This window comes from Prionailurus viverrinus, chromosome A1, assembly GCF_022837055.1.
Source record: "Prionailurus viverrinus isolate Anna chromosome A1, UM_Priviv_1.0, whole genome shotgun sequence".
Classification (NCBI taxonomy): domain Eukaryota; kingdom Metazoa; phylum Chordata; class Mammalia; order Carnivora; family Felidae; genus Prionailurus; species Prionailurus viverrinus.
This window is the reverse complement of record NC_062561.1, coordinates 122,082,996-122,107,018: the sequence shown is the minus strand read 5'-3', so window position 1 is coordinate 122,107,018 and position 24,023 is coordinate 122,082,996. Positions and strand designations below refer to the sequence as shown.

Sequence of the window (24,023 nt, the reverse complement as noted above, 5' to 3'; positions counted from 1 at the left end):
CTGGAGTGTGAGAAGGTGGCATTTCCCCCCGGTCTTCCTTCTACCATCCTTTCACGGGAAGCTTTCTTTTGCTCACCCCCTGTTCCCAGAGTGCCAGCAGTGGGGCAGGAGATGGTTAATCTTAGCACCTGGACTGGACGCTGTCACTAAAGCAGAGAAGCATGGTCTCTCCCTTGTCCTGACCCCTTCAGTCCCCACGGTGCAAAGGAGACCGTCTCAGGTTGCTGCTGCTCTTGAATGCCTCCCCACCACCGGCAGATCTTCGGCCTCAGGCTTGAAGTTTTAGGTGGGCAACTGAATTGTGTCTGCCCCATCCGCACCCCCCCCCCCAAAAAAAGATGCGTTTGATTTTACTCATATGTGATATTTGAGAAACTCAATAGATAATCATAGAAAAGGGAAGGAAAAATAAGGTAAAAACAGAGGGAAGCAAACCATAAGAGACTCTTAAATACAGAAGAATAAACTGAAGGTTGCTGGAGGGGAGGTGGATGAGGGGATGGGCTAAATGGGTGATGGGCATTAAGGAGGACACTTGTTGGGACGGGCACTGGGTGTTATATATAAGTGATGAACCACTAAATTCTACTCCTGAAATCATTATTAATATACCTATATGTTAACTCGCTTGGATTTAAAAAAAAAAAAAGATCTGTTGAAGTCCTAATTCCTGGGATCTGTGAATGAAACCTTATTTGGAAATAGGGTCTTGGAGATGTAATTAAGTTAAGTTGACGTCATTAGGGTGGGCCGTACTCCAATATGACTGCTGTCCTCACAAGAAGAGGAGGAGACACGCAAACATAGATGCACAGAGGGAAGGTTCTGCAGAGCTGAAGGCGGCGGAAGAGATTGAAGAGATGTGGCCACAAGCCAAGGAGCGCTGTGGGCGAGGGCAGCGAGAAGAAGCAAGAGAGGATCCTCCCCTAGAGGATCCCTCTGTGCCCACACCTTGATTTTGGACTTCTAGCCTCCACATCCTGGACAGAGCGAGTTTCAGTTGTTCTGAGCCACCCTGTTTGTGGCCCTTTGTTACTGCGGTCCCGGGAAGCTGCCACACCAGCTGTCTGCCACGTGAATAGCACACTCTTGCTTCTGTTAGGGCAGCAGCATGGAACAGGGCTGGGAAGTCCAGGTTCTGAAGCCCAGACTACCTCCTGCATTTGCTAATTGTGTCACGATGGGTGCAATGTCCGTGCCTCAGTGGTAAAATGGTAATGCTGACCTCACAAGGCTGTGAGGATTCTAACAAGTCAAGACTCTTAGCGTGGTGCCCGGCAAGGTGCAAGGACTCCATAAACATAAGCCGTTACACCTGTTTAGATGCTACTTCAGATTCACAGCAAATTATGCTGGTTTTCTATTTACAGTTGAGATCTACAATTATCTTTTCAATTAAATTTTAGATTAAAATGGAATCCATTAAAATAATATTAAGTAAATAATAATCTGGATGGTTGGTGGATGTGGCAAACATTTTGAAGGTGGTAAGGCACATTTTATTGACTACTTGTGTATGTTCAGAGTGCTCTACATGTTTTAAGGCATTTAAACCATACGTCCCTCAAGAAGATGCTATTGTAGCTCAATTCTCCAGAAAAGGAAGCTGAGACACAGAGAGGTTAAGTGACTTGCCCAAGACCACATAGCTGCTAGGTGACTGGCAGTTTAGGTTCTTGAGGCTGTGCTCTTGACCTCTGCATTCTGACTTGAGCAGAGATGGTTTCTGGCCAAGAGGCCTTCCTGGGCCCACATGGTTGTACAAACTGGGAGTTTGCTCTAAAGAGATGAGCTGGCCTGGCGAGCAATGAGAGGCTGTGGGGGCCATCCCCACCCATCCTAAGCAGTGGCCATCTGACAAAGTGATACCTTCCTCTCCTCTCAGCCCTCCCTTTTGGATGTCCAGAGCAGCTGCCAGGAACCAGTGCCCTTTGGGAAAATTAAATGCTCAATGTTGACGTTTAATCTGTGATAAAATGCTCCCCCTCCAAGCCAGCTACTGAAAGAACCAGACCTGAGGGACGACTAAACCGGTTTTATTGTTCCATGCTAAAACACACATCGGGCTTCACAAGCTTACAGCTGGGAACAATATGCATCTCTGATGACGGAGAGTTGGGGAATGTCCCCACTTTGGCATATGATGGGCCTCTTCCTGCGTGGAGAGCAGACGGCAGTGCAGGCCCTGGTTTCTGGTGTGGATCTCCTGTGTCAGTGGGAGGTGCAAACGGACCTGTCCAGCAAGGGGGCCCCTGTTGCCTTTGCTTCTTCTCCTCGGTCTGCTGATAAAGAGTAAACTCAGCACTTCACTAGAGCCACAAACCCAAACAAAACTCTGAGCTCTGAAAGTCATTGAATCTACCACCAAATCACAGAACAGAAAGCAGAATTAATATGTGGACAGTTCTTTGGAAACTGATGGTGGAGAGTCGTCCTGAAGCAAGGCAGCTTAGGGCTCTGTCTTCCGGTTTCCTCCGGAACATGTCATGTCCAAGAAAAAAGGACTTAACAAAAATATGTGCTTCCTTCCCAGGAGAAAAGTTAACCAACACCCAATATTTAAGTGAGAGACAATAACTTTGGTTTTAAACTTCCCATTTCCTCAGACTTGCAAAAAGCTACCAGTGGTATAAATCTGAGGTTTTCCCAACAGTGAAGGCATGTTCTAGGTATTTTTTATCTCACTAGAAAATTCCTTTTGGTTTTCCAAGATGCAAAGTGTGGAACAGATCTCTGATGACTCCGCATGGGCAAACAACACCAACACACAAGCAATAGTCATTTCAAAGTAATCCATATGGATTATTATAAATTACAGAACTAGAAAACACATAAAACCCCACCAAACTTGTTGCCTTTACAGTGGAATATACTAAGGAAATAAGCTGCCAGCATTGGAGCTTTCTATTTTTTGGAACAAAGATATGAAACTGGAAGTTTAAGTGTCCACTGCTCCATAAAATAATTTTTTATAAGATTATGTATTTTATATATCTAAGATTTATTTACACAATAGCCCATAATAGCTAAGATATTACACCTTATTTTATAAACATCATTTACATACGTATTACCACATAAAGATTCTCTTTTGGTCCATTAAAAATACTAAAAAAACCCAAGAGACACAAGAGTCTATAGCTTTTCTGCTTATATTTCCATGGAGGAGTGAATTTTTCTCCCATTTTTTCTTTCTGCTTTTTCCCCTAAATGATACCCTCTCCCCGGACCCATGTATAGTAATAAGAAACAAGAAACGCAGACTCTGTGGTTAGTAAACTATTTGAGGGTCAATTTCCGGGCTGACCTCATTCTGACCATCCTAATTCATCCTCACCTCCTCCCCCATCCCTTATGCTGCTTTTCAGCCCATGACTATTTGGAATCTATATGGTGGGGTTGACAGTCTAGAGATGAAAACTTTAGGAAATGGGGGATAGGAGGGCAGTGGTACTTTTCTTAAGCTTCTGGGTTTGGCTGGGAACAAATCAGATTTGTTGTTTGATGTTTTAAAAAAGTATTTGGTCGGGGCGCCTGGGTGGCTCAGTCGGTTAAGCGTCCGACTTCGGCTCAGGTCATGATCTCACAGTTCGTGAGTTCGAGACCCACGTCGGGCTCTGTGCTGACAGCTCAGAGGCTGGAGCCTGTTTCAGATTCTGTGTCTCCTTCTCTCTCTCTGACCCTCCCCCATTCATGCTCTGTCTCTCTCTGTCTCAACAGTAAATAAATGTTAAAAAAAAAATTAAAAAAAAAAGTATTTGGTCTATTGGCTAAGCAGATTCAGAGGAAGAGCTAAATTTTCATGAAACCCTCCACTTGATAAGTCACAGAAAGTTCCCAGAGACTTAAAAAAACAACCAGTGTAAAAACTAGGAGTGGTGATTTCCTGTCACTGTTAACGTGAGAGGAAGAAGAAAGAAAATGTGAGAAGAAAACAGGAATGAGAGGCTCCTGAACACAAGGCTTTAATGAGTTGATGTGGTCTAATGGTTTCTGGGGATTAGGAGTAATGCTGTGTGTTCACCTCTCCCCCACCCCCCCCCCATTCCACCCCCCAGTTTATGCAGCTTGCTTTTGTATGGGCAGCTTGCCTATACTTCCCTTTTCATACATCATCTATGAAAGTAAAATTCCTTCCAACTCTGACATTCTATGACTTTCCTTGGAAAATGAAGTTACTGAAACCTATTTATACGTGTGCTACAAGGCCTCATGGTAGTAACAAGTCAGTTCCAGAATATGAAGGTGGCATCTCTATATTCTTTGCTGCTGAGGCTAAAGAGGGGCCAACCAAACCTGAACTCATTCCAGAGGAAATGGAACTAACATTTAGTCATAGCAGTTAGGAGACAAGGGATGATGGACAATTGGCAACAGCATCACTGACCATGTGTGAGAGGCAATGTCATCACTGTACTATTCTCTCTGTGGTCTCTCCCTACTTCTTGCCTTCTGACTCACCACCTCGCAGATACTGCCAACACAGCAGGGCATGTTTTTGCTTATTACCACTTTCCACCAGGGCTGAGAGTAGGTTGTGGTAAAAAGTCCAAGTTATTCATTTAATTAGGAGATGGGTGCTAGGTTGAGTCCTCCATGTGGCACCTTCACATAGAAGAAACCATTTCTGTAACCACAAAATCTATCCCTTACTCTGCTCACGGTTTGGCTGATGCCTGCTCCTGCTTACCAGCAGGGTTGGATGAAAGACTCAGGTGTATCAGTGCAACATAATAATTCTGAACTCTAAAACAACCAACATATCCAAATACTGCTGTGCTCTTGTCATTGTCTTTAAAAATCAGGGCAGAATGTGCTTTGAAGAAATTCTCACTGATGTCTTAAGATAGAGGAGAAGATGAAAATGCACAGCTCAGAGTCTCAGGGTATTTCCAAATTGCATTTATCTGTGCCATGTCTCTCTCCAGTTAACAGAGACAATTTAAAATTTGTATTTTAGGGTCAGGGTGCCTGGCTGGAGCAGTCAGTAGACAGACCATACAACTCTTGACCTCAGGGTTGTGAGTTCAAGCTCCACATTGGATGTAAAATTTGTATTTTAGAGTTTTTTTTTAAACCAGGCATAGAAGATCTTCTAGTGACTTGCCCTTTAGGATGACTTACTCTGAACAGAAAAGAATGAATGGTTATAATTGATTTTTATATCTTTAGACTTGAAATAGCCTCACTGTACGCACTGTAATCTGTGGTATTTCTATTATTACATCATCATTTTCTTCTGAGATTCCTTATGTACCAATTCCTCATTTCTTTGATCAGTATGTTGGAACAGAAATCCTCTGGACCAGAGAGTGTCAGGGGGAAAAGACAGCATGAAATTGGAATGGAAAAGAACAAAGATGTGGTGGATGGACACAGGAAGCTTGGTGGGAGTCAGGAGAGGGGGTGAAGGCTAGGGGTGTTGTGAAGAAGCATTGGATTCTCTGGCTTGAATATCCAAGAGGAGAATGTGATACCATCCCCTACCTGCACTGCTCCAAATGTGAGCTGCACAGACAGGCCAGTCACAGAGCTGGAAGGAACCTGAAGTCTAGTCTTCTCATTTGTCAGTGAGGTGCCAAGGTGTGAGAAACTGGCAAGACAAAGCTTGGCTTTGACAACAGAACAGACTACCAGGAGAGGTGGGAATCTGCTGTAACCTGGAACAGAACATGGCTCATGTGCTATTCCCCATCCTGGCTCGCCACCCACGGATACTCTGGATGAAGACAGATTTGTTCTTTCTCCTATTGCCTTTCTGTCCCAGAGGCCAGCCTGTTGGTATTCCGGTACCATTCCTGATGTCCATAGGAATATCACGTGGTCCACAAACTCTCCACTGAGCAGTTTCCATCCCAGCAGATCATTTGTGCTCTTCAGCATCCCGGTTGTTGCTAGCTCCTCCTGGGAAGATGACCAAGACCGGGTCTGTGAAGGTGAAAAAGATTTCAGAATGTATTGTGTGTGAATGGACCCTGGAGAGAATGATAGCTCTTTAAAATTCTTAAGGCTTTTGGACAGAAATCTGTCTTGTCATTTCCCAGAAGAGGTGTTGTGTCTTCAGTTCATTGTATTGGGAGGTACATGGTGTCTATTTCCCCACTACTGGAGATGCTAACTGCGGTCTTTTGGTTACAGTGGTTCTCTACCAGATTTCTCCACTATGAAGTTGCTCTTTTCCCCTCTGTGATTAGTAAGTATCATGTGAGGAAATACTCGGAGTTCTTCAAGCTTTCATCCACTGATTTTAATACCTGTTGATGTTTCTTACCTGAACCAATTATTAGTGTGGTGGTTGCCAAATGGTAATTTAAAAAAAAAATTCCATCATTCCTTCTACATTTAGTAGTTGGCACTCTACTGTAAGGAAGAGCTTTTCCTTATATTTATATAGCATGGACTCAGGCATTTCTATCTGATGCTGAGGATTATTTTGTTACTGACAAAAATGAATAATCTGAGTCTAATGATGGAGGAATATCAGACAAACCCCAACTCAGAGAGATTCTGTAGAATAAAAGGCCTCTATTCTTAAAAATGCCAAGGGCATGAAAGGCAGTGAATTTTTCTTAAGTTCATTTATTTATTTTGAGAGACAGAGAGCATGAGTGAGGGATGGACAGAGAGAGGGGGAGACAGAATCCCAAGCAGCTTCTGTGCTGATAGCATGGAGCCTGAGGTGGGGCTTGATCCCACAAACTATGAGATAACGACCTGAGCTGAAATCAAGAGTCAAGACGCTCAGCTTACTGAACCACCCAGGCGCACCAGAAGGTGGTGAATGCTCCAGGTTAAAAGAAAGCGAAGAGAAATGTGGGGCACCTGGGCAACACCCCGGGCTGCCCCTGTGCAGGTGGTTTGAATGCTCATCCCAGGAACTGGATCCTGGCCCTCCTGGGTGCAGATGAAGTTCCAGCTGATCCTGCTGAAGGGGGCAGGAGAAAGCCAAAAGGATGATGGGAAATTGGTCCAATAACATTTAGAAAGACTTGCCTTCTGAAAGACAGCCTCAAGCTTTGTCTGTGAGTGAGTTCCTATGAAAATCCAGTAAAACAGGAAAGGAGCAGGAGAGAGACTTTTCCATCTTTTGGATAATTTCTTTCATCTGGGGCCTGATTTCTTTCCTCTCCAAGGACTCGAGCTGATTTAACAGACCAGTTTTCTCTTTGGGGAAACTTGCATGATGATCCCAGCCTCATTCTTTGCAGGAGGGTGTGGGACTGATCTTGTGAGGGATTTATGGGAAACACTGATTTTGGGGAGTCTTCCCCAAACCCTCACTCTCCAAAGGTAGAGTTGTGATCCATTGCTATGGAGTCAGCACTGAAGAACCCTGAGCTTTCCAGCAGGCAGTCATGCTTGGGCTCAACACCGAGCTGCTCTGAGCTCTCAGGGCCTGCAAAAAGGAACGTGGCGCTTCCTCGTTTGCTGACGTGCTCCATTCAGCACAACAGCAAGTAGGAGCTGTGGGAGTCTCCAGGTGTCTGTTTCCGTTCAGCAGGAGAAGTAGGCATGAACACAAAGTCTGCGATTACTAGGATGCTTTCTGCACCCCACCATACCAGTAAATTCCCCCGGATTTCGAATTAGGCTCTCTTCACTCTATACCACCAAACGTAGGCAGTTTTATCCTGCTCTTCATGACTGTTAGCCCTTAAAAGAGAAGGCACCTGTGTTGGATATATCCTGCTTGTCTTCCCTCTGCCTAAATTGGTGCCAGCGCTAGTGCTGGGCACATGCCTTTGGAGATGCGTTAATATCACTTGGGTCTGGAAATGGACGCTCTCATCTGCAGATCGGCCCAGAGTCAGCAGCCGGAGTCTGTCCCTCAGAGACTGAAGGTAAGGTTATTTGAGATAACCGCACCTGGGTCCCAAGGGAGTAGTGGTGGTTTGTCTGCTCTTTTGAGTACATTTATTGTGACGTAGCATTTCTGAGAGGGAGTTTGGGGCCCTCCTGCCAAGGGAAAGCTGACTGCCATGTGGATCTGACCTTCCAGGTTGTGCTAAATGATGTGGAAAGGACTTCAACTCTAAGATCCACTGACATTTTAACAGGCACCCGAAAATCCCATCAAGTGGTAGGAGGTGTGAATGTACCTATGGCTGGGGTTGTGTAGCACTGGGTGGGAGCTCTTATTAGTGCTGTGTCTACAGGCCTGGGGTTTCAGGATTAGGCAGGTATTGATTCTTTGTGGACTGAGGACTCAGAAGACAAGTCTATTTGAAGTAGAAAACCCTGATGTCTTTAGGAAGGCTTTTGGGTTTCATCTTAAATGAGGTGGCAAGCTGTAAGCAGAAGAGACTGGAGTCAGGCTGCCTGGGTTTATTCCTGAACCCCACAGATTCCTAGCTGTGTGGCCCTGCGGAAGTTATTTATTGTCTCTAGGTCTTAGTTTCTTTATCTGTAAAATGGGGATAGTAATAGTGCTTACTTTGTACGGTCGTAGTGGGATGTTTAAATCGGTAAATGTAAGTAAAGCACGTAGAACAGTGGCTGGCACGTAGCAGGTGTTCTATGATTATTGGCACCAAAGTATTATATATTAAGGGCCCTCTTGAACGCTGTTGATTGTGATGCTGCTTCTTATCCCAAAGAACGGAAAACGCCACAGGTGGATACAGATTAAACTGGCTCCTTGCTCCGCTCATTGCTTGAGTTTCTTTTGCCTTAAGGACTTAAATCTCCATTCTCTAAGCCGGGTTGTTAGGGTTTTACACACTTTCTAAAAATAAGGATAATAATAGCTTAGTGTTTACTTTACCTGGTTGTTGGTGAGATGGCCTCCATCATACAGATGAGAAAATTAATACTCTGAGAAGTGAAGCAACTTGCCCAAAGTCACACAGTCACACCTGAGATACGACTCAAGTGTTCCAGTTCTATAGCCTGGGCTTGTTTGTTTGTTTTTCACTGTGTGATCCTCCTTTTATTGAGGAGGAAATTCAGGTACAGAAGTTAAGGAACTTAACTCATTTGACATATCTAGATGGTAAGTGGCGGGGCTAAAGTTTAAACCCATACAGCCTGGATCCAGGATGTGATCTCATAGTCAGTGAACCATAGTGCGTTCTTAAGTGGGTCGTAAGGAGAGTCCTTTAATGCAAAGAATGTACAGTAAAACCCTGGATTGCGTGTAACTTGTTCTGCGAGTGTTCTGCAAGACAAGCAAACTTTTCTAATAAATTTTAATTTGATAAACGAGGTATGTCTTGTAATAGGAGTAGAACGTGATGCCAAACATCACATGATCACAACTGAGCCAATGGTTCTTTTCTCTCTCTCTCTCTTTCTCTCTCTCTGCGGGGTTGTGGGTGATGGGTTGTCTCCCATGTTTGGAAGTATAGCCTGAGCTCTTAACTGCTCTGTCTGAGCAAGATTGGGGTTGGAGTGGGGGAGGAGCAGAGGAAGGAGGTTGTGGCAGTGGGGAGGGACACTCACAACAGAGCAATATTTTCAGAGTAAGTGGATGTGGAAATTCAGTCAGAATGTCCTAATGATAACAAAGCAGATGACAGGCCTGGACTACAAAATTCCAAACAGCCATTCTGACTGCTTCTAAAAAATGACAGATTGCTTTTGCTTGCTGTGTGGTCATTGCTTAAAGAGCTGTGAGTGCGAGGCCCCTTGGAAGGTGTTCTAATCCTGTAGTCCTGGAATGTAGCGTATAGGCCCAGCACCCTGTCTTTGAGATGGGGCACAGGGCTTGAGAGAGGCCAGGCACTTGCCTCTACCCTTGTGGCATCTCACTGAGTTCAACCTTCCTGTGAGGGTCCTTCTTGGCAGGAACAAAGAGGAAGTATCTATTCTTCCATTGTTGGTTCGACGCACATTTGTTGCCACACTGTGTGTCTGGATCCTTCTTAGCCTTCAGTCTCAGCTCCCATGTCACCTCCTTGGAGAAATATTTCCTGGCCACTCTACCTAATGTAGCTTGTCCGTCTCAGCTGTTCTTTGGCGGATCATTTTGTGTCCTTCATAACACCTGTGCTATGGAAGCAGTCCTGTGTATTTAGTTGTTTATCATTCACTCCCCTTCGCGAAGGCAGGGACTTTCCTTGCACCATTCACTGCCATATCCCAACTGTATGGAACAAAACTGCACATGGTAGGTGCCCATTCAATATTTGTTGGATGGAAATAAATGAATGAGGGGACAGTGATTTCTACTCAGGAGGAAAACATTCTGTGCCTTTAAATGGAGATGGGGCGAGGGCAGGATGCTGGCCTGCAGCCCCTTGGTCATAATGGTGTGTCCAGCAGGAGATTAACTAATCAGCACATACATTTTCTGAATTACAAAGTGTGCCAGGGACATTTCATGTCTGCTAATTGGCACCAAGGAGGAGGGGTTTTTATCGAAATCACAGCCAGCTGGAAGCATGTCCGTGTCAGACCTACTTGAAAATCAGAATGGACATTTCATAAGCCCTGGCCACCTCGTGAACCTGCAGGTCCCCACAGATGCTTCCACCGGCTGTGCTTGGGGTCACAGAGGACCCTACACCTTACACCGTCTCCAGGTGAGGAGGTGAGGTCATGGGGGGCAATCAGAAGAAAAAAGACTGATGAGGGTTATGGCATAAGGTGCACTTAAAGTAACTGTCATATTGCCTCAACCCTGGCCATTTACCAGCTTACCTAAAAAGTAAAGAGAACAAAAATCCGGGCTTTCTAGTTTTACGAAACCAGCCCCGTGGCTTCCTTACTGTGACCTAAGCCAAGTGATTTACCCTCTGAGCCTCAGCTGTTTGAGTGAACAGAAGATACTAACACTTAGCTCCTGAACTGTTGTGAGGGCTACGTGAGCCACACACATGTCAATACTAATGACAGCTAACACCACAAGCACTAAGTGTCGGGCCCTGTGCTCGTGACTTGTGTCCATTCTCCCGTTTGCTCCTCGCTGCACTGCTTAGGGAACACACCCTTGCCGCCTGCCCTTTACGAGCAAGGGGACTAAAGGCTGGCGAGATTCAGTGATTTGCCCACAGTGACACAGGGAGGAAACACAGAGCCTAGATTTGAATCCGGGGCACCTAACTTGCTGGGCTCTTAACCGCCCTTGTAAGTCACCCTCTGAGGGGTTAGCTCAGTACCTGGCGTTCAGTACACATGTAATGAATGGCAGCTCATGAGATTCTGTTCTTACACTTAGTATTTCTCCTGCTCTCCTGCTTTCAAGCCTGCAAACTCCTCCAGCAACCACCACTTATAGGGTTCCTTGCACACGCCAGCATCTGGCCTCCCTGGCTTAATCGATGTTGCCAGTAACCCTCTGAAGTGCTGATGGTTGTTTCCACTCTTCAGGGGTTAGTTAGCTTGGTCCCAGATCAGAGAGCCAAGGAGACGGGGACTTGAACACAGGGACTTGGGATTCCAGAGCCCAGATGTTTTCTCTGCACATGACACTCCTTGGTGCTAGCATCTCTCAGAATGTGTTTCTCCTCACTGAAGCTCCCCGACGTCTGAAACCTGCCCTGGTTGCCCCCCTCCCACTTCTGTCTGTACTTTTGAGCCTCGTTTTTTCCTGTACTCTCTGATGTGGGGTTGTGCCTCCATATCCATTTCTCGGTACTTCCCGCCGCTTATTAAACACTTCAGTGTACCCCATACCATGATCAGTGCATGATTTCGTTTAATCCTGCTGAGAACCCCACGAGGTGGAGGTTCTGATCCCCATTTCACAGGCGAGCAAACAGGTTTGGGGAGATGTCATAACTGTCCAACTTTGTTTAGTCATTTGCCAAAGGAAACATAACTGGAAAGGGACAAAGCTGGGATGAAACCCCTTAGGATTTGATTCCAGAACCCATCACCTGAGCTATTATATAATTTTCCATATCTTGTAAAAGTTCTAGTGGATTGGGAACATAGCTAGTATAGCTACTCCCAAATCCTGGTTGACCAAAGCTTTAAAATCTAGTCCTTTGTTTGAAGTCTCCATGATAAAGAAACCTAGGTTCTCAAAATTGCCAACATGTAAAAACAGCGTACACTTAAAAAAGAACTTGGCTTATAAATAGAATGTGCAGAATGGGCTATTTGGAAATGTGGTTCTGATATCTGAAACTCCCTTCCAACCTCTGACTGCTCTGTTCCTCGTCATGGAAGCTGGTGCTTCTCTCTCTCAAGCTGTGCCTGACATGTCCTCTTCATGCAGTGAAATTTTTTCCACTTTTTTCTTGACAGAGATGCAAAACATCTCCCCAAGAAACTGGGAGTAGGGAAGGGTCAGGAATCAGGGGCAGGTACAACCCTCTGAAGACCATATTTGAATTTCTCTTTGGCCCCCCCACGTATTTTTGCTGCCTCCTTATTTTTAGATGCAGTCTGCTGAATGCCACTAGCTGTCACGATCCTCTTGGGTGGTCCAGGGAGTCGCCGTTTTCATGGTGGTGGCATCAGAATGGCTCTGACCTCCAGGGCATGTGTGACCTACAGCAATCGAACTCTGACATCACAAATGTCCTTCATCAAGGCAGTCGGTCAAGCTACCATTGATTCTAATAGCATTAACGGAGGACACACAAAATGGCTTTTGCAAATGCCCTTTGCCTTTCTCCCTGGGTCTTGGCTAGCATCCTTTTAGTTCTTACTGGGCTGTAGTTCTTGTCCATCCAGCAGCGACCCTATTTGCATAATTAGCTTGCATCTGTGGGTGTGTATTTACCCCTGAAAGTGATCGCCTTTGAACTTTGGATGAATAACAGCATGGAGCGCTGGAAGATGTTCTTGCTTTGGAGCCCTCTTGTTCCCTCAGAGCAGATGAAAGTGGAAGATCATTTTGGAGGTCATACCCCCATCTTCAGGGTCTCTGCTTGTGCCATTTAGAGTGAGGGCAGGCAAAACCAGAAATAAACTCATGAAGAGGGAGGGGTCTAGGGGATGAAAAATGATTATCGTGTTTTGACGTCAACGATGCAGAACCACATTGTAAGAACCACATTGTAAGCTTCGGTTCTTTTTAAAGTTGTTTGGCTGTATCTGGCTGCCCTTGTAGCAGGGGTACATTTGCTTCTTGGATATTCGTTCAGAACACCCTCAGTCACCTTCCTTCCCACCCCTGCTTCTTGATGGCAAGACCCTTACAGTTTTTCTCTTGGAGGGCCTGACCCTCTGAGTTAAGCTATCCCCTGACCCTGACCCCGACCCTATCCTCATCCCCATTTTTCAGAAGCACATGCTCATTTTCCATCCTCTCCAGTCTCATCCATGTTGTGTGCTACTGGTTGCCACTGAATAAGAGGGACGAGGTGATTTAAGATTAAGGTTTGGGATTAGAGTGCTGGGTTCCACTCCTTTTTGCCTTAGACGGGTCATTTGACCTCTGAGCCTTAATGGTAATCTCTAAGATGGGATAATGCAACACCTCCCCTCATAGGGTTGGATGGAATTACATGGTATAAAGCATGTAAAGTTCTTGATACATAGTAGGTGCTCAGTAAATGGTGAATTGCTGAATGGAAAGTCATAGACACTTTTTTTTTTTTTTTTTTGGTCTCCCTCCTATCCTAAACTAATTATGCAACCTTGCAGCATTGAAACATTCCGAGTCTCAGTTTCTTGATCTGTAGTCAGGGGACACAAATAGCTTTTCCCTGTAGACTTCACAAAGTGGTTGTGAGGGTTTTTCAGCAGCAGCAGCAGGAGCAGCCAGATCTGTTTTAGTATCAGACTCTGAGGACCTGCTTCTGGTTTCTGCATGTGGCTCCCCAGAGGTGCCAGGCAGGGCCCGGAGGAGAGCTGCCTGGAAAGTCCTGTACTCAAACCACTTGGCCACGGCCACAACCCATATTTTCTCTATTCGGGTGCAGCAAGGTCTCTCTGTAAACAGCTGTACTGGGAGCAGTTCTTATTAAAAATCCCTCTAAACTAGAACTTCTTAAAACCTGACATGCTGTACATCAAAATCTCAATTCCCAGCCATGACCCAAAGCCTTAGAATCCTAGTGACAGAAGCCAGATGGGAGTTCAAATATTCAGCAGGGTATCTGTGGCCTCAGGTTGTAATAACCGCTGTGACTAGTGTTTACTGAGCAGATCTATGAGCGGCACTGAAAATTCCATATGGTACACGTGTGGAAAGCTCCCAAAGGAATGAAGAGCTCCGAGTTCAGGATAGTGGTTGTGATAGAAGTGGGGAGGAGGGGAAGGAGTGAGGTTAGATGAAGCACACAGCAGGCTTCAATGGGATTGATAATGATTTTTTTTTTTTTTACAAAAGTTGATGGTAGGTATATGGTTATCTGTTTTATGATCAGTCATATATATGTACGTGTTTGTGTGTGTATGAGAGACACACACACACATACCATTTAATTTAATAAAGGGAGAAAGCAGAAAGGAGTCCTCAAACCCAGTAAAATTAATAAGAAACAGCACTCTGTGAGGCCCACATATATTTTCTCTCTCTTTTGAACCCCTGAATCCCCACTGTGTTTCACAGAGCCTGACTCAGAGTGAGTGGTGGATGATTGTTACTGAATGAGTGTACAGGTGAATCTGCAGCGCTCCCCCCCCCACCCCTTGTCACCTTTGGTCCCACCTCTGCTGCGTTTTATTTGTCAAAGTGGAGGTCAGTAAGCAGAAGGGCTTCCTGAGAACATTTTGTTTCTGCTCTGGTCTAGGACACAATACTATGGCCTGGCAAACAGATGGCTTGCTCATTTAACATTGTTCTATTTCAAGCAGAATGTCCTTGTAAGATTTATTCTCAGGGACACCAACCCACTGGAAAGGATCTTTGGAGTTAACTCCTCTGATTTGGTCTTGCCTGCCAGATGCATTCCCCCAGTGACTGTCATTCATGGTCACCTGAGAGGTTGCTGGAAGCGCTAACACTCCCTTCTCTTCGCCAAAGGCACAACTGGGGTCTTGACTGTCAACACAAAACAAGAGAAGCACCCGTGGCAGCAGCTGCCAGCCCTGGGATAGCCTAGCTTGCTCAGCACTTGCTCCCAGTGGGGAGACTTGATAGGACGCCACTCCCCTGCCTGCCACAGCTGTTTACTTCCTGGAAAGGGAGTCCAGGGGCTGTGAGGCTGGTCTGTATGGGCAGAGGTGAGCGAGCGGATGAGGATCATGTCTGCTCATCGTACTGAAACAAATGACTTCCCTGACTTCCCGGTTGATGCCAGAGGAGCTGGGAAGCTAACGAGCATTGCTTGTACCTATGAAGATGTTTGGCGAAAAAGGTAGAGCGGTGAGCAAGGAACTGCCCGCCCTCTAAGTCTGCGCCTTTCCTAAGCCAACGGCCTTGATGGAAGTGATTGTCAGGGAGCTGGACAGTGGCTAGGATCTGGGGGGGAAAGAGTGCTCCCAATATCTGAAGGACCTCTCTGGGCCATGTTCTTTCTGCAGTGGAGATACATAACAACCAGTATGGTGTAGTCACTAGCCAATGAGAATGAAAAAGGCCTTTATTGCTGAAGGTCTTAGCTGCACCTGGCCTGAGCCCTTTAGCGGTTGGACGATGGGGAAAATGGCGAGAAAGGGCAGGAGTGGGGAGAGGCCTTGGGGAGCTCAGGGCCCCTGTTCACCTGTCACTATAGGCAGAGTTCAATATATTAGCCACCAGTGTGGCCACATTCCCGTCTGACTATATGGTATGAGGAAGGTGGATTTGATTCTTATACGTCAGAATCACCTGGGGAGTACGTTGAAAACACAGGTGTCTAGTCCCTGCCTCAAAATTGTTGAGCCCTGTCAGGCCATGAGACCTGAGTGCCCGAGTCAGCTGATCTCTAAGGGTCCAGCTCTAATGATCAGTGCATCACTGAAGATTCTAAAGTGAAGTCCAGCTCACTCTAGGACTCTGGGAGAACACATCTCGTTCAAGTGTAGCTCATGTGAGTGAGTGAAGCAGGCTGTTGGGACTGGGACAAATTGAAGAGTCCATGTCTGTCTAACTACAGCTCGACCCTGACCCAGCACCCCTGGATCACTGCTGCTCTGGAATGCTGGCCTGACACGGACAGACCATGTATTGAGTCAGTCCTGAAGCTCACCAACCCACAGGTGGGGCACTGTTTTAAACTCTTCCTGCTCCAAAAGCCCTGTCTGTGGAGGGTAGAGGAGGTGTCACTGGTCCCACATGAGAAAGGAAAGGAGACAAGGTCTAGGTGAGGGTCCTGATGCTGCTTAAGGAGACCATTTCCTCAAGTGTGGCCCTGAGAGTCTGTCCTCAGCTGCTTGTGCCCCTCCATCACCTCTCAGATGTCCCCCGACCCCGTCCTCCCCAGTCAGAGCCTACCCTCAGCAGCTTTCCTAGCACTGAGATGCGAGCTTCTTATGAGGTGAAGGGGCACTTTCCTAGCCACTCTGAGCCTTAGCTGAGGGGTGGAGCTCGCACAGGATGGGATGCTTGATGTGAAGTGCTTGTTTCTACCTAGGATCCCTGGAATGTTCCACAAAGAAATGGATTTCTCTAAGAGAACTTGACTTGATTAATACATTTAAATCCAGATGTCAATGCTTCTGTCTCCGCTTGGGATGCCATTCTCCCCACGCCTTTTTCTGACTCCTATATGTCCTTCAGGACTTAGTCTAGTCTATGTTCTGACCTCCATGATGGGGCTACACTGGTTTCCTCCTAGCACCTTCATCCTGGCCGTGCCCTTGCTTTAGATTTTCTCACCTGGAATTTCAGGGGCCCGCTCCCTTAAAAACATCCAAGTTTGACATGTGTGGGGTGTGCACGATGTCACTTTATAATATTATGTCAGTTAATCCTTACAATAGCCCAATGAGTTTGTCACTATTATCATTCATAGGTAGGAAAACAAGGCTCAGAGAGATTAAGTAACTTGCCCAACAGTATATAGCTAGTAAGTGGTAATTGGGAATTGGATCTGAAGTTATTCTTTGTGTAGCAGAGCCTACATTTGTAACCACTGTACTATGTCATGTCCCTGCAGCCTGAAGTCAGTGGCCTGAGGCCAAGGATGGTCTCTTAGTTCATAAATCATAGTCCCACGTTGGGCTTTGAAATCATAGACCTTGAACTCAAGGGTATGGGCAGCTGTCAAAATCACTCTGCTACAATCTGTGGTTACCCTTTAAGCCTTGGTTTCCTTGGCTCTGCACTGGGACACTTACAGTTGCCTTATAAGGTTACAGCAGACATTATAGGAGAGGATGTATCTGTTGTTCTCACTGCAGTGCCCTGCTCACAGGAAATGTCTGAAACACATTGGTGGAATAAGTGATTGGAGGTGCCAGTGGGTTCACCTTTTACTTGGAAATGACACTCTCCTGCTCCTTTCAAATCCTCATATAACCCTACAGACACGGGGTTTAGTTTGGGAGGGAGGAAGTGGGATGTTGGGTATTGGTGAAGAGCCTGGATGGAATGGGGGTATCAAACTTTTGGAGTTGTTCACATTTCTCAGAAAGGCAACCCTCTACAGAGAGCGCACAATTGGAAGAATATTCTTTTTCATTTGGAAGTCAAGGATCGTGTCTCCACTACTCCTGTACAACCCGCTTGTCAGCCACAACAGTTAAATATTAACTGGATCCATTGTTACTGAGGCACAGAATAAATACTTAATTGGCTGGTCATCTCATATACCTGCCACCCTGGTAGTAGAGCAGCTTGCTAAACTCATCGCTAAACTCATTGAGGGTGTTCTTTTGAATAGAGAAGCAGCTGAGGTACTTAAATTTTGACAAATCACAGGATGCCTCCCTGTCCTTGTGACCTTCTCCCAATTCTCCATGTGGATTATTTTTCAGCTCAGTGAGGTAAGGAGTCGTTAGTGTTGCTTCTGCAAAGTAGGCAAGGGTAACATCTCAAAGAAACACTAGAATGTGTCACCAGGTTGGCTCTACCAACTCCATAGGTGTGACATACGTGCAGTGTCCTTGGCAGGATTATGGTTTTGTTTTTGCTTTATTAATATCTGCAAAAGTATGTGGACAATTCAGTTGGCTGTGTGTGTGTGTGTGTGTGTGTTGGGGGGGGGGTTATGTAAAAGATAAATGTTTTTAATCCCAAGATTTCAAGAACTGTCCAGGGAAAAGGTCTAATTAGACCAGCCTTGTTTTTTTTTAACGACACCCAGCCTTAGTGGCAAATGGCATTTATGTACTAAGGTGCCCACATTGATGGGCAAGCAATAAATGTTAAATCACAACAGTTAAGTCTAATGAGAATTAATGGGTTGTCTTACAACATTGCCTCAGCTCTCTGGGGTGCCCCCTCAGCCCTGTTTGTAAGGCTTTCGCTTCAGTCCCGTCTCAATGCAGTCATCTGCTTTTGCAGACTCCACCCTTCTGTTCCCAGTTGTCATGAGTGTCAAAGCCGCTCTTCCCCTTTTCCCTTCTTCCCTGACAGATCCACCCAATCTATCTTCCTCTGTTCTATTCACCACCCCCACCTTTTCTCTGACTGCTTTTGTTTGTGCCTCACCCTTTCCTCCTCTGTTCCCCCTTTCCTCTCCCACCTTCTCTGCTGGGTCCCTTTGACAGCAGCTGTTCTCTGGGGAATGTCCCCACTCCAGCTTTGGACTGGCATCTCCTCACTGACCCTGCTGCCTTATCCCACAACCCAGTGAAACAGCTAGTCTGCCCCAAACAAATCGGGAACAAATTGGAGAAGGTAAAGAATATTGTCATGCAAATGGAATATATATCTAAACTCAAGCCCCTTACGGAGTTCTTTTTAAGCATGCCTTGTTTTCTTGGGGAAGTCAGGCTGGAGCCAGGAAGAATGAACTATCCATAATTCCACACAGGACTCTTCCCCCAGCTCTGTGCTTCGTGCTTTATGTGTCGTGTAGGATTATACGTAGGGAAACAGATCGAGAGGCTTAAATTGTGATCGATCATCACTTTCTCTCTGACCTTCTTGTTTGGACCAAGTCCACTAAGCTGACTCCCTTTGGTTTTAGAGGGTTCTCAGAAGATCAGAGTATCCACCATACATCCTTCCCCCAATTTTTCCTTGGCAGCCAGGATGAGGACTCTGTGGAGGGAACAACGTATGGCAGCCACTAGCGGTCAGCGTACAGGCCCCAAAGATGGCAGAAGCTGTCCTAATGCTCGTTGAGAACACGGTGATGAGGTCAAAGAAGCAATGCCAACATTCCCACCATTGTGAAGCCCCTGGCTGAAGCCCCTTTGAGAGCGCCATAGAAATGCTACACGGAACACAAGGGATGAGGGAACAGGGTGGGCAAGACTGTCTCCTACTCCTTGGTCTGAGTAGCGGCCTTGCTGCATCAAAGCATTATGTGTAGAAGGCCATGCACTCTATCTTCCCACCCAGGGCAGGAACCCTGCTCCCAGTCTTTCCTCTCCCACCTGCTGGCGGAACAAGGACCCGAGCTCAAGAACCCAAAGAATGGCAGGATGCCACCAGTGGAGGCAGACTGTATTTAAATGCAATTCACCTCTTTGGGGTCTGGGAAAAGCCACCCGTAGATTCATTTGCTGGGAAACACGGTCTGTGTGGCCGAAGCAGTGGACACTGGGGTGGTGGTCTTGCCCAAAGTCGACTTCCTCCGGAGGTCTGTCTGCTGTCCGGAATGGCAGCCGCTTCGGTGGGCGAATAGGACGGTCATCTCTGGGCCTGAGGGGGCGGCTTCGGGCTGGGACCCCTTTGGGATGGCAGGCTGTTCAGGCTTTCCTGACGTGGGGTGGGAGGTGTACTGTTTGGCCGGAGGAGGGCTGTAATTCTGAAATCGCACAGTTTTGACTTGCTGCAAGAGAAAGGAGAGCACAGGGGCCCAGGTGAGGCAGGAGCTGGGAGGTTTTCCCTGGGACTTGAGTCCTGCTGCTTCTCCACACATGTCCCTACTTAAAACACCTCATTTCTGTGTTCCCTCACAAACGCCTGTGTCTACTCTGAGGGTCTCGGATGCACTGCGCTGTTAGGTGTTTCGGACCCAAGAGGGAACAAGACTGCCCTGACAGGCAGTGGTAACACATGCGGAGGCCCCTAGGGGTGCGCAGGGGCCTATCTAGCAGCAGTGGGGCATCTGGGGAAGGCCTCCGAGAGCCACAGCTATTTAAATTGAGAACTGAAGAACGATTAGAAATTACCTAGAAGAAATGGGAGAGGCAGTCACTTGAGAAAAGGGCTGAGGCAAGAGGTTATGGCTCCTTCCAGAAAGTACAAGAGGTTCACCTTCTCTCTCTCCACACCACCTGCCCTTCAGGCCTATCTCCAGGCCCACCTCTTCCTTGAGGCCCCCCCCCCCCACCTGCTGACTCCCAACTCAAAAGTCTCATGATGGCCTTATATCCTCAGAGCAGAGGTTGCAAAGTGGACTCCTGCTGTTTGAGTTTAGTCTGCAGCATGTTTGAGAGTCTGATTTAGTTGCCAACACATAAAATTGGGAGATTGCATATAAAAATTAGAATTTCATATGTCTCTTAAAAAATCAAAGCTGGTACATTGAGGCCTGTACCCCATTCTGGCAATAGCTGTCTGGAGCTGATGAGCAGGACTCCTTCATATGGGAGGCATGGTCTCCTGTCGCCCAAGCCCCTTCTCTCCCTCCCTCCCTCCCTTTTATTTTATTTTTTTAATTTTTAAAGATTTTTTCCTCCCTCTTTCTTTCACCTCTCCTTGTCTCTTATACAGCTACCTTGTACCAACAGATACTTCTTTAGCGCAGACCTGATTTAGGGCTTAATAGTGTTCTGTGCTACTGCTTAGAAATTTCTTTTTCTTCCTTCCTTCCTTCCTCTTCTTTCTTCATTCCTTCCTTTCTCTTTCTTTCTTTCTTTCTTTCTTTCTTTCTTTCTTTCTTTCTTTCTTTCTTTCTTTCTTCCTTTCCTTTCCTTTCCTTTCCTTTCCTTTCCTTTCTTTCTTTTCTATGACATTGGATCCTAGTGTCCCCCACTGAAAATCCAAGTTTCTTCATACTTTTGACCCTCACCACATCTCACAGAGGTCTGGGCACTTCTTAAATGCTGACAATGTGAGGGCTGTGTCTAACAGCTTGGGGTAAAAGGCAACTGGGGCCTAGAAAACTCTGAATTATTTGAATGCTAAAATCCAGGAAAAGAACTCCCAACATTGGTATCAATCAGTCAACACTTTTTTTCCAAATGCTTTTCCTTACAAGCTTACAGCTTAGTGTTAAGAACATGAGTTTTTATATCAGATATGGATTCTACTCCAGACACTCACATGTGTCAGCTGTGTGTCTTTTGGTAAAGCACTTTAACTCCTCAAGCCTCCTTTCCTCATTTTAAAATGAGGACGACAATAATAATATCTACTAGAGGGGGTTGTTGAGAATTAAAATAACCACTTCAGAGGGTTATTGTCAGGATTAAATGAGATAAGGCATGCACAGTAGTCAGCATGGTGCCTGCCAAGTTGTTAGCATTCAGTAAATGCTTAGCAAAGAGGAGGAGACCACATCATCTTTCCTTTTGGCCTGGAATGGGTCATGGTGGGGCTGGTGGTGGAGGTGATGGTCAGTAAACTAAAAGATAACAGTCACCTAATTTCCTTAATGTCACCTCCTCTATCTCGCTGTTCCTCCTGCCTTAAAAGGATATTATTGAGAACATAAAACTTTTATAAAAACCCATGGCTTCTAGTGGGAAAAGCCCTGCACTAGAAGTTAAAAGATCTGAACTCTGCCACAGAGGTTACAGTAAAAGTTAGTTGTTGGAATCATTATAATTTGGTGTGACTTTGATAAATCCCTTAAATTTCTCCTGTGTCTCAGTGGCCTCTTCTATATCATGAACGCTTATGATCAAGCCCCGTTTAAGTACTTTACACATCTCATCTTGTTTCATCTCTGCATCAGTCCTAGGAGGCTGTTCCCGTTCGTACTGCTATTTTACAGATGAAGCAAAAAGAGTCTGAGAAAGGTGAAGTGTTTTGGCTAAGACACCAGACAGCAAGCAGCTGATCTGGAATTCAAATCAAGAGAAGGCTGATGACAAAGCCACGTTTTTTCCAACTTACCTCTGGGCCTCGAAAGACACACGTACGAAACGTTCAGGAGGCATGAAGGAGAATACAGTAACACATCTGCAGAGGGTGTCAGTGGCCTGAGGGGTGTGTGGGGGGACACTGTGTGTGAGGATTCTTTTGAGGCAATTTTGATACCTCGTCCAGGTAAAACAAACCTTGGGAGCTGGGACGCTGTGCCAAGTTAGGGATATAAAGACTCCATACGCCCCACCCCTCATGTCACCTCACTCCTACCTTTTCGCTGCCATTTCTGGAGTTTTCTGGTTTCACTAGGATGGATGGTGGGGCGGATGCAGGTGGTTTAGGTAGAGGCTCGCTCTTGACAGGGATTTCCTTGCCTTCCATGATGAGGGAACTGGCGGCTGAGCGGGTCCTGGTGTCACCGCCTCTGCTGACACACGTGAGGGCAGGCTCCCCGGTGGGAGTGGGCTGCGGTCCCAGTTCCGCCGCCACCACCGTGGAGGGGGCAGGGGGGACCCCCTGCGGCTGGCAGAACGGGAACTGCTGAGGCCGTACCACCATGGTGGGGCTGCGTCTGAGGGAGCCCACCACCAGGGCGGGGATCCCTGACTGGACGGGCCTCTGCAGGGATCCATCTGAGGAATTACAGGACACAGATATCAGCACCGGGGGCTGCTGACAGTGGCTTTGCTTGGTCTTGTGTGGGCCGTGTGTCCTGATAGCCCAGAATAGTTAAGTACTTTCCCCATTTGAGTGTGCTCACATTCTCGCAGGGTCTTTCAAAGGTGACCTTATTCTTTTTTTAGTGCTGTTTGCTGATGCTGGCAGGAAATAACTGGCTAGCTGAATGTTTGGCGGGGGGCCGGGGGGGGTGTAGTGTCAGAAGGTGTATTACTTCCATTTGCCTCCTCTCTCTCTCTCTCTCTCTCTCTCACACACACACACACACCTACTCTCTCACTTCGGGGCCTATAAGTTGTAAAGTGAAGAACACAAACCTGAGGAGACAGCTTCACAGTGAGAAGCAAACAGACGCGTGCAAACCAAAGAGGAAACAAAACAAAAGAAAGAGATGGAAGGAATTGAAAACACAAGAGTCAGTCAACTGGGAGGGATGAGAGGGTGGGAAAAAGGGAAGCAGAGAGGGCAGGAGGGGGCTCTGACCAGCTACTTGAAGACTATTCTAACAGGAGCAGTAGGCATAGGGTGGCGGGATTGCCCTTGCTGGGGGCGGAAGGGCAAATGGAATTAAGGGAGAGAGTGTGCAGGCAAACGTGACACCACACAGAAGCAAATTTGGAAAGATTGTTCCAGAGTCAGGGCTGTGCATGGATGAGCTTTGCAAAGTCCCATGACAGAGGTTCTGGAATCAGACTTCCTCTCAGGGAGCCTGGGACAGGTCAGCCACATTCCTTCTCTGCATCTCAGCCCCTCATGTGTAAACCCAGCACCTGACAGGGCTGCTGGGAGGCCGACATTTTACGATGTGTGCAAAGTGTTAGGACAGTGCCTGGAACATAATAAATGCCCCGTGTTTCTAACTCTCACTGTTTTTGGGTAAAGGACAACAAATCCGAAAAATACAAGGTCCAGGACTATGGTTTTATCCCTTCCTTGGGCTTTTTTTGTTTGTTTTGTTCTGTTTTTGTTGTTAACGGAGATGATCTTCCCTCAGTAAAAGGAAGCCATTCCTCCCCCTCAAATTCTCTGGAAGACAGGACATACGTTGTTTTCATCTCTCGGGCACGTGTCCTGTATGTGATAGGGACTTCAGTGCACTCTGTGGGGAGACAGGAGGCACACCCCTGGGAAGCACCTCATTCCACTTCTCCGTAAGGGTCTCCCAGCATTTAGGGAGCATCAGTGATGTCCGGTCAGAGTTGTTAGTCCTTTGTGATAGCCTCTGGACACGTGTGTGAATCACAGACATTTGTGTCCAGCACAGAGGGCCTGAGCCAACACCATGTTCTGTGTCACGCCTCATCTTCAAGCCAGATGTGAACATGAAAAGCAGAAGTCTCACTAAACGCAGTCGGTGTTCTCAGCTGCCGTGAGCAAGCCAGGCGCCATTTACACAAGTCTGCCCTTTCAATGTAGACATTTATTTTTCCAC

At 46.5% G+C, this 24,023-nt stretch overlaps 1 protein-coding gene across 8 annotated transcripts in view; it reads right to left on the bottom strand.

Annotated features, from left to right (window-relative positions):
- Positions 1–4,046: 4,046 nt before the first annotated feature.
- The window catches only part of SH3RF2 (SH3 domain containing ring finger 2), a 140,308-nt gene continuing 120,331 nt past the window's right edge, over positions 4,047–24,023 (bottom strand). For 5 of the 8 annotated variants that reach the window (XM_047871949.1, XM_047871929.1, XM_047871922.1 and 2 more), the window contains 3 exons: positions 22,184–22,545; positions 19,398–19,706; positions 4,047–5,928 (listed from right to left, as the gene is read on the bottom strand). In XM_047871949.1, coding sequence (XP_047727905.1) covers positions 19,431–19,706; positions 22,184–22,545 — 638 coding nt within the window. In that variant the 3' untranslated portion in view covers positions 4,047–5,928; positions 19,398–19,430. Of the gene's footprint in view, positions 5,929–17,163; positions 17,185–18,671; positions 18,971–19,340; positions 19,707–22,183; positions 22,546–24,023 lie in introns of those variants that run through there. The other 3 variants (XM_047871959.1, XM_047871966.1, XM_047871939.1) reach the window with 3 other exon arrangements.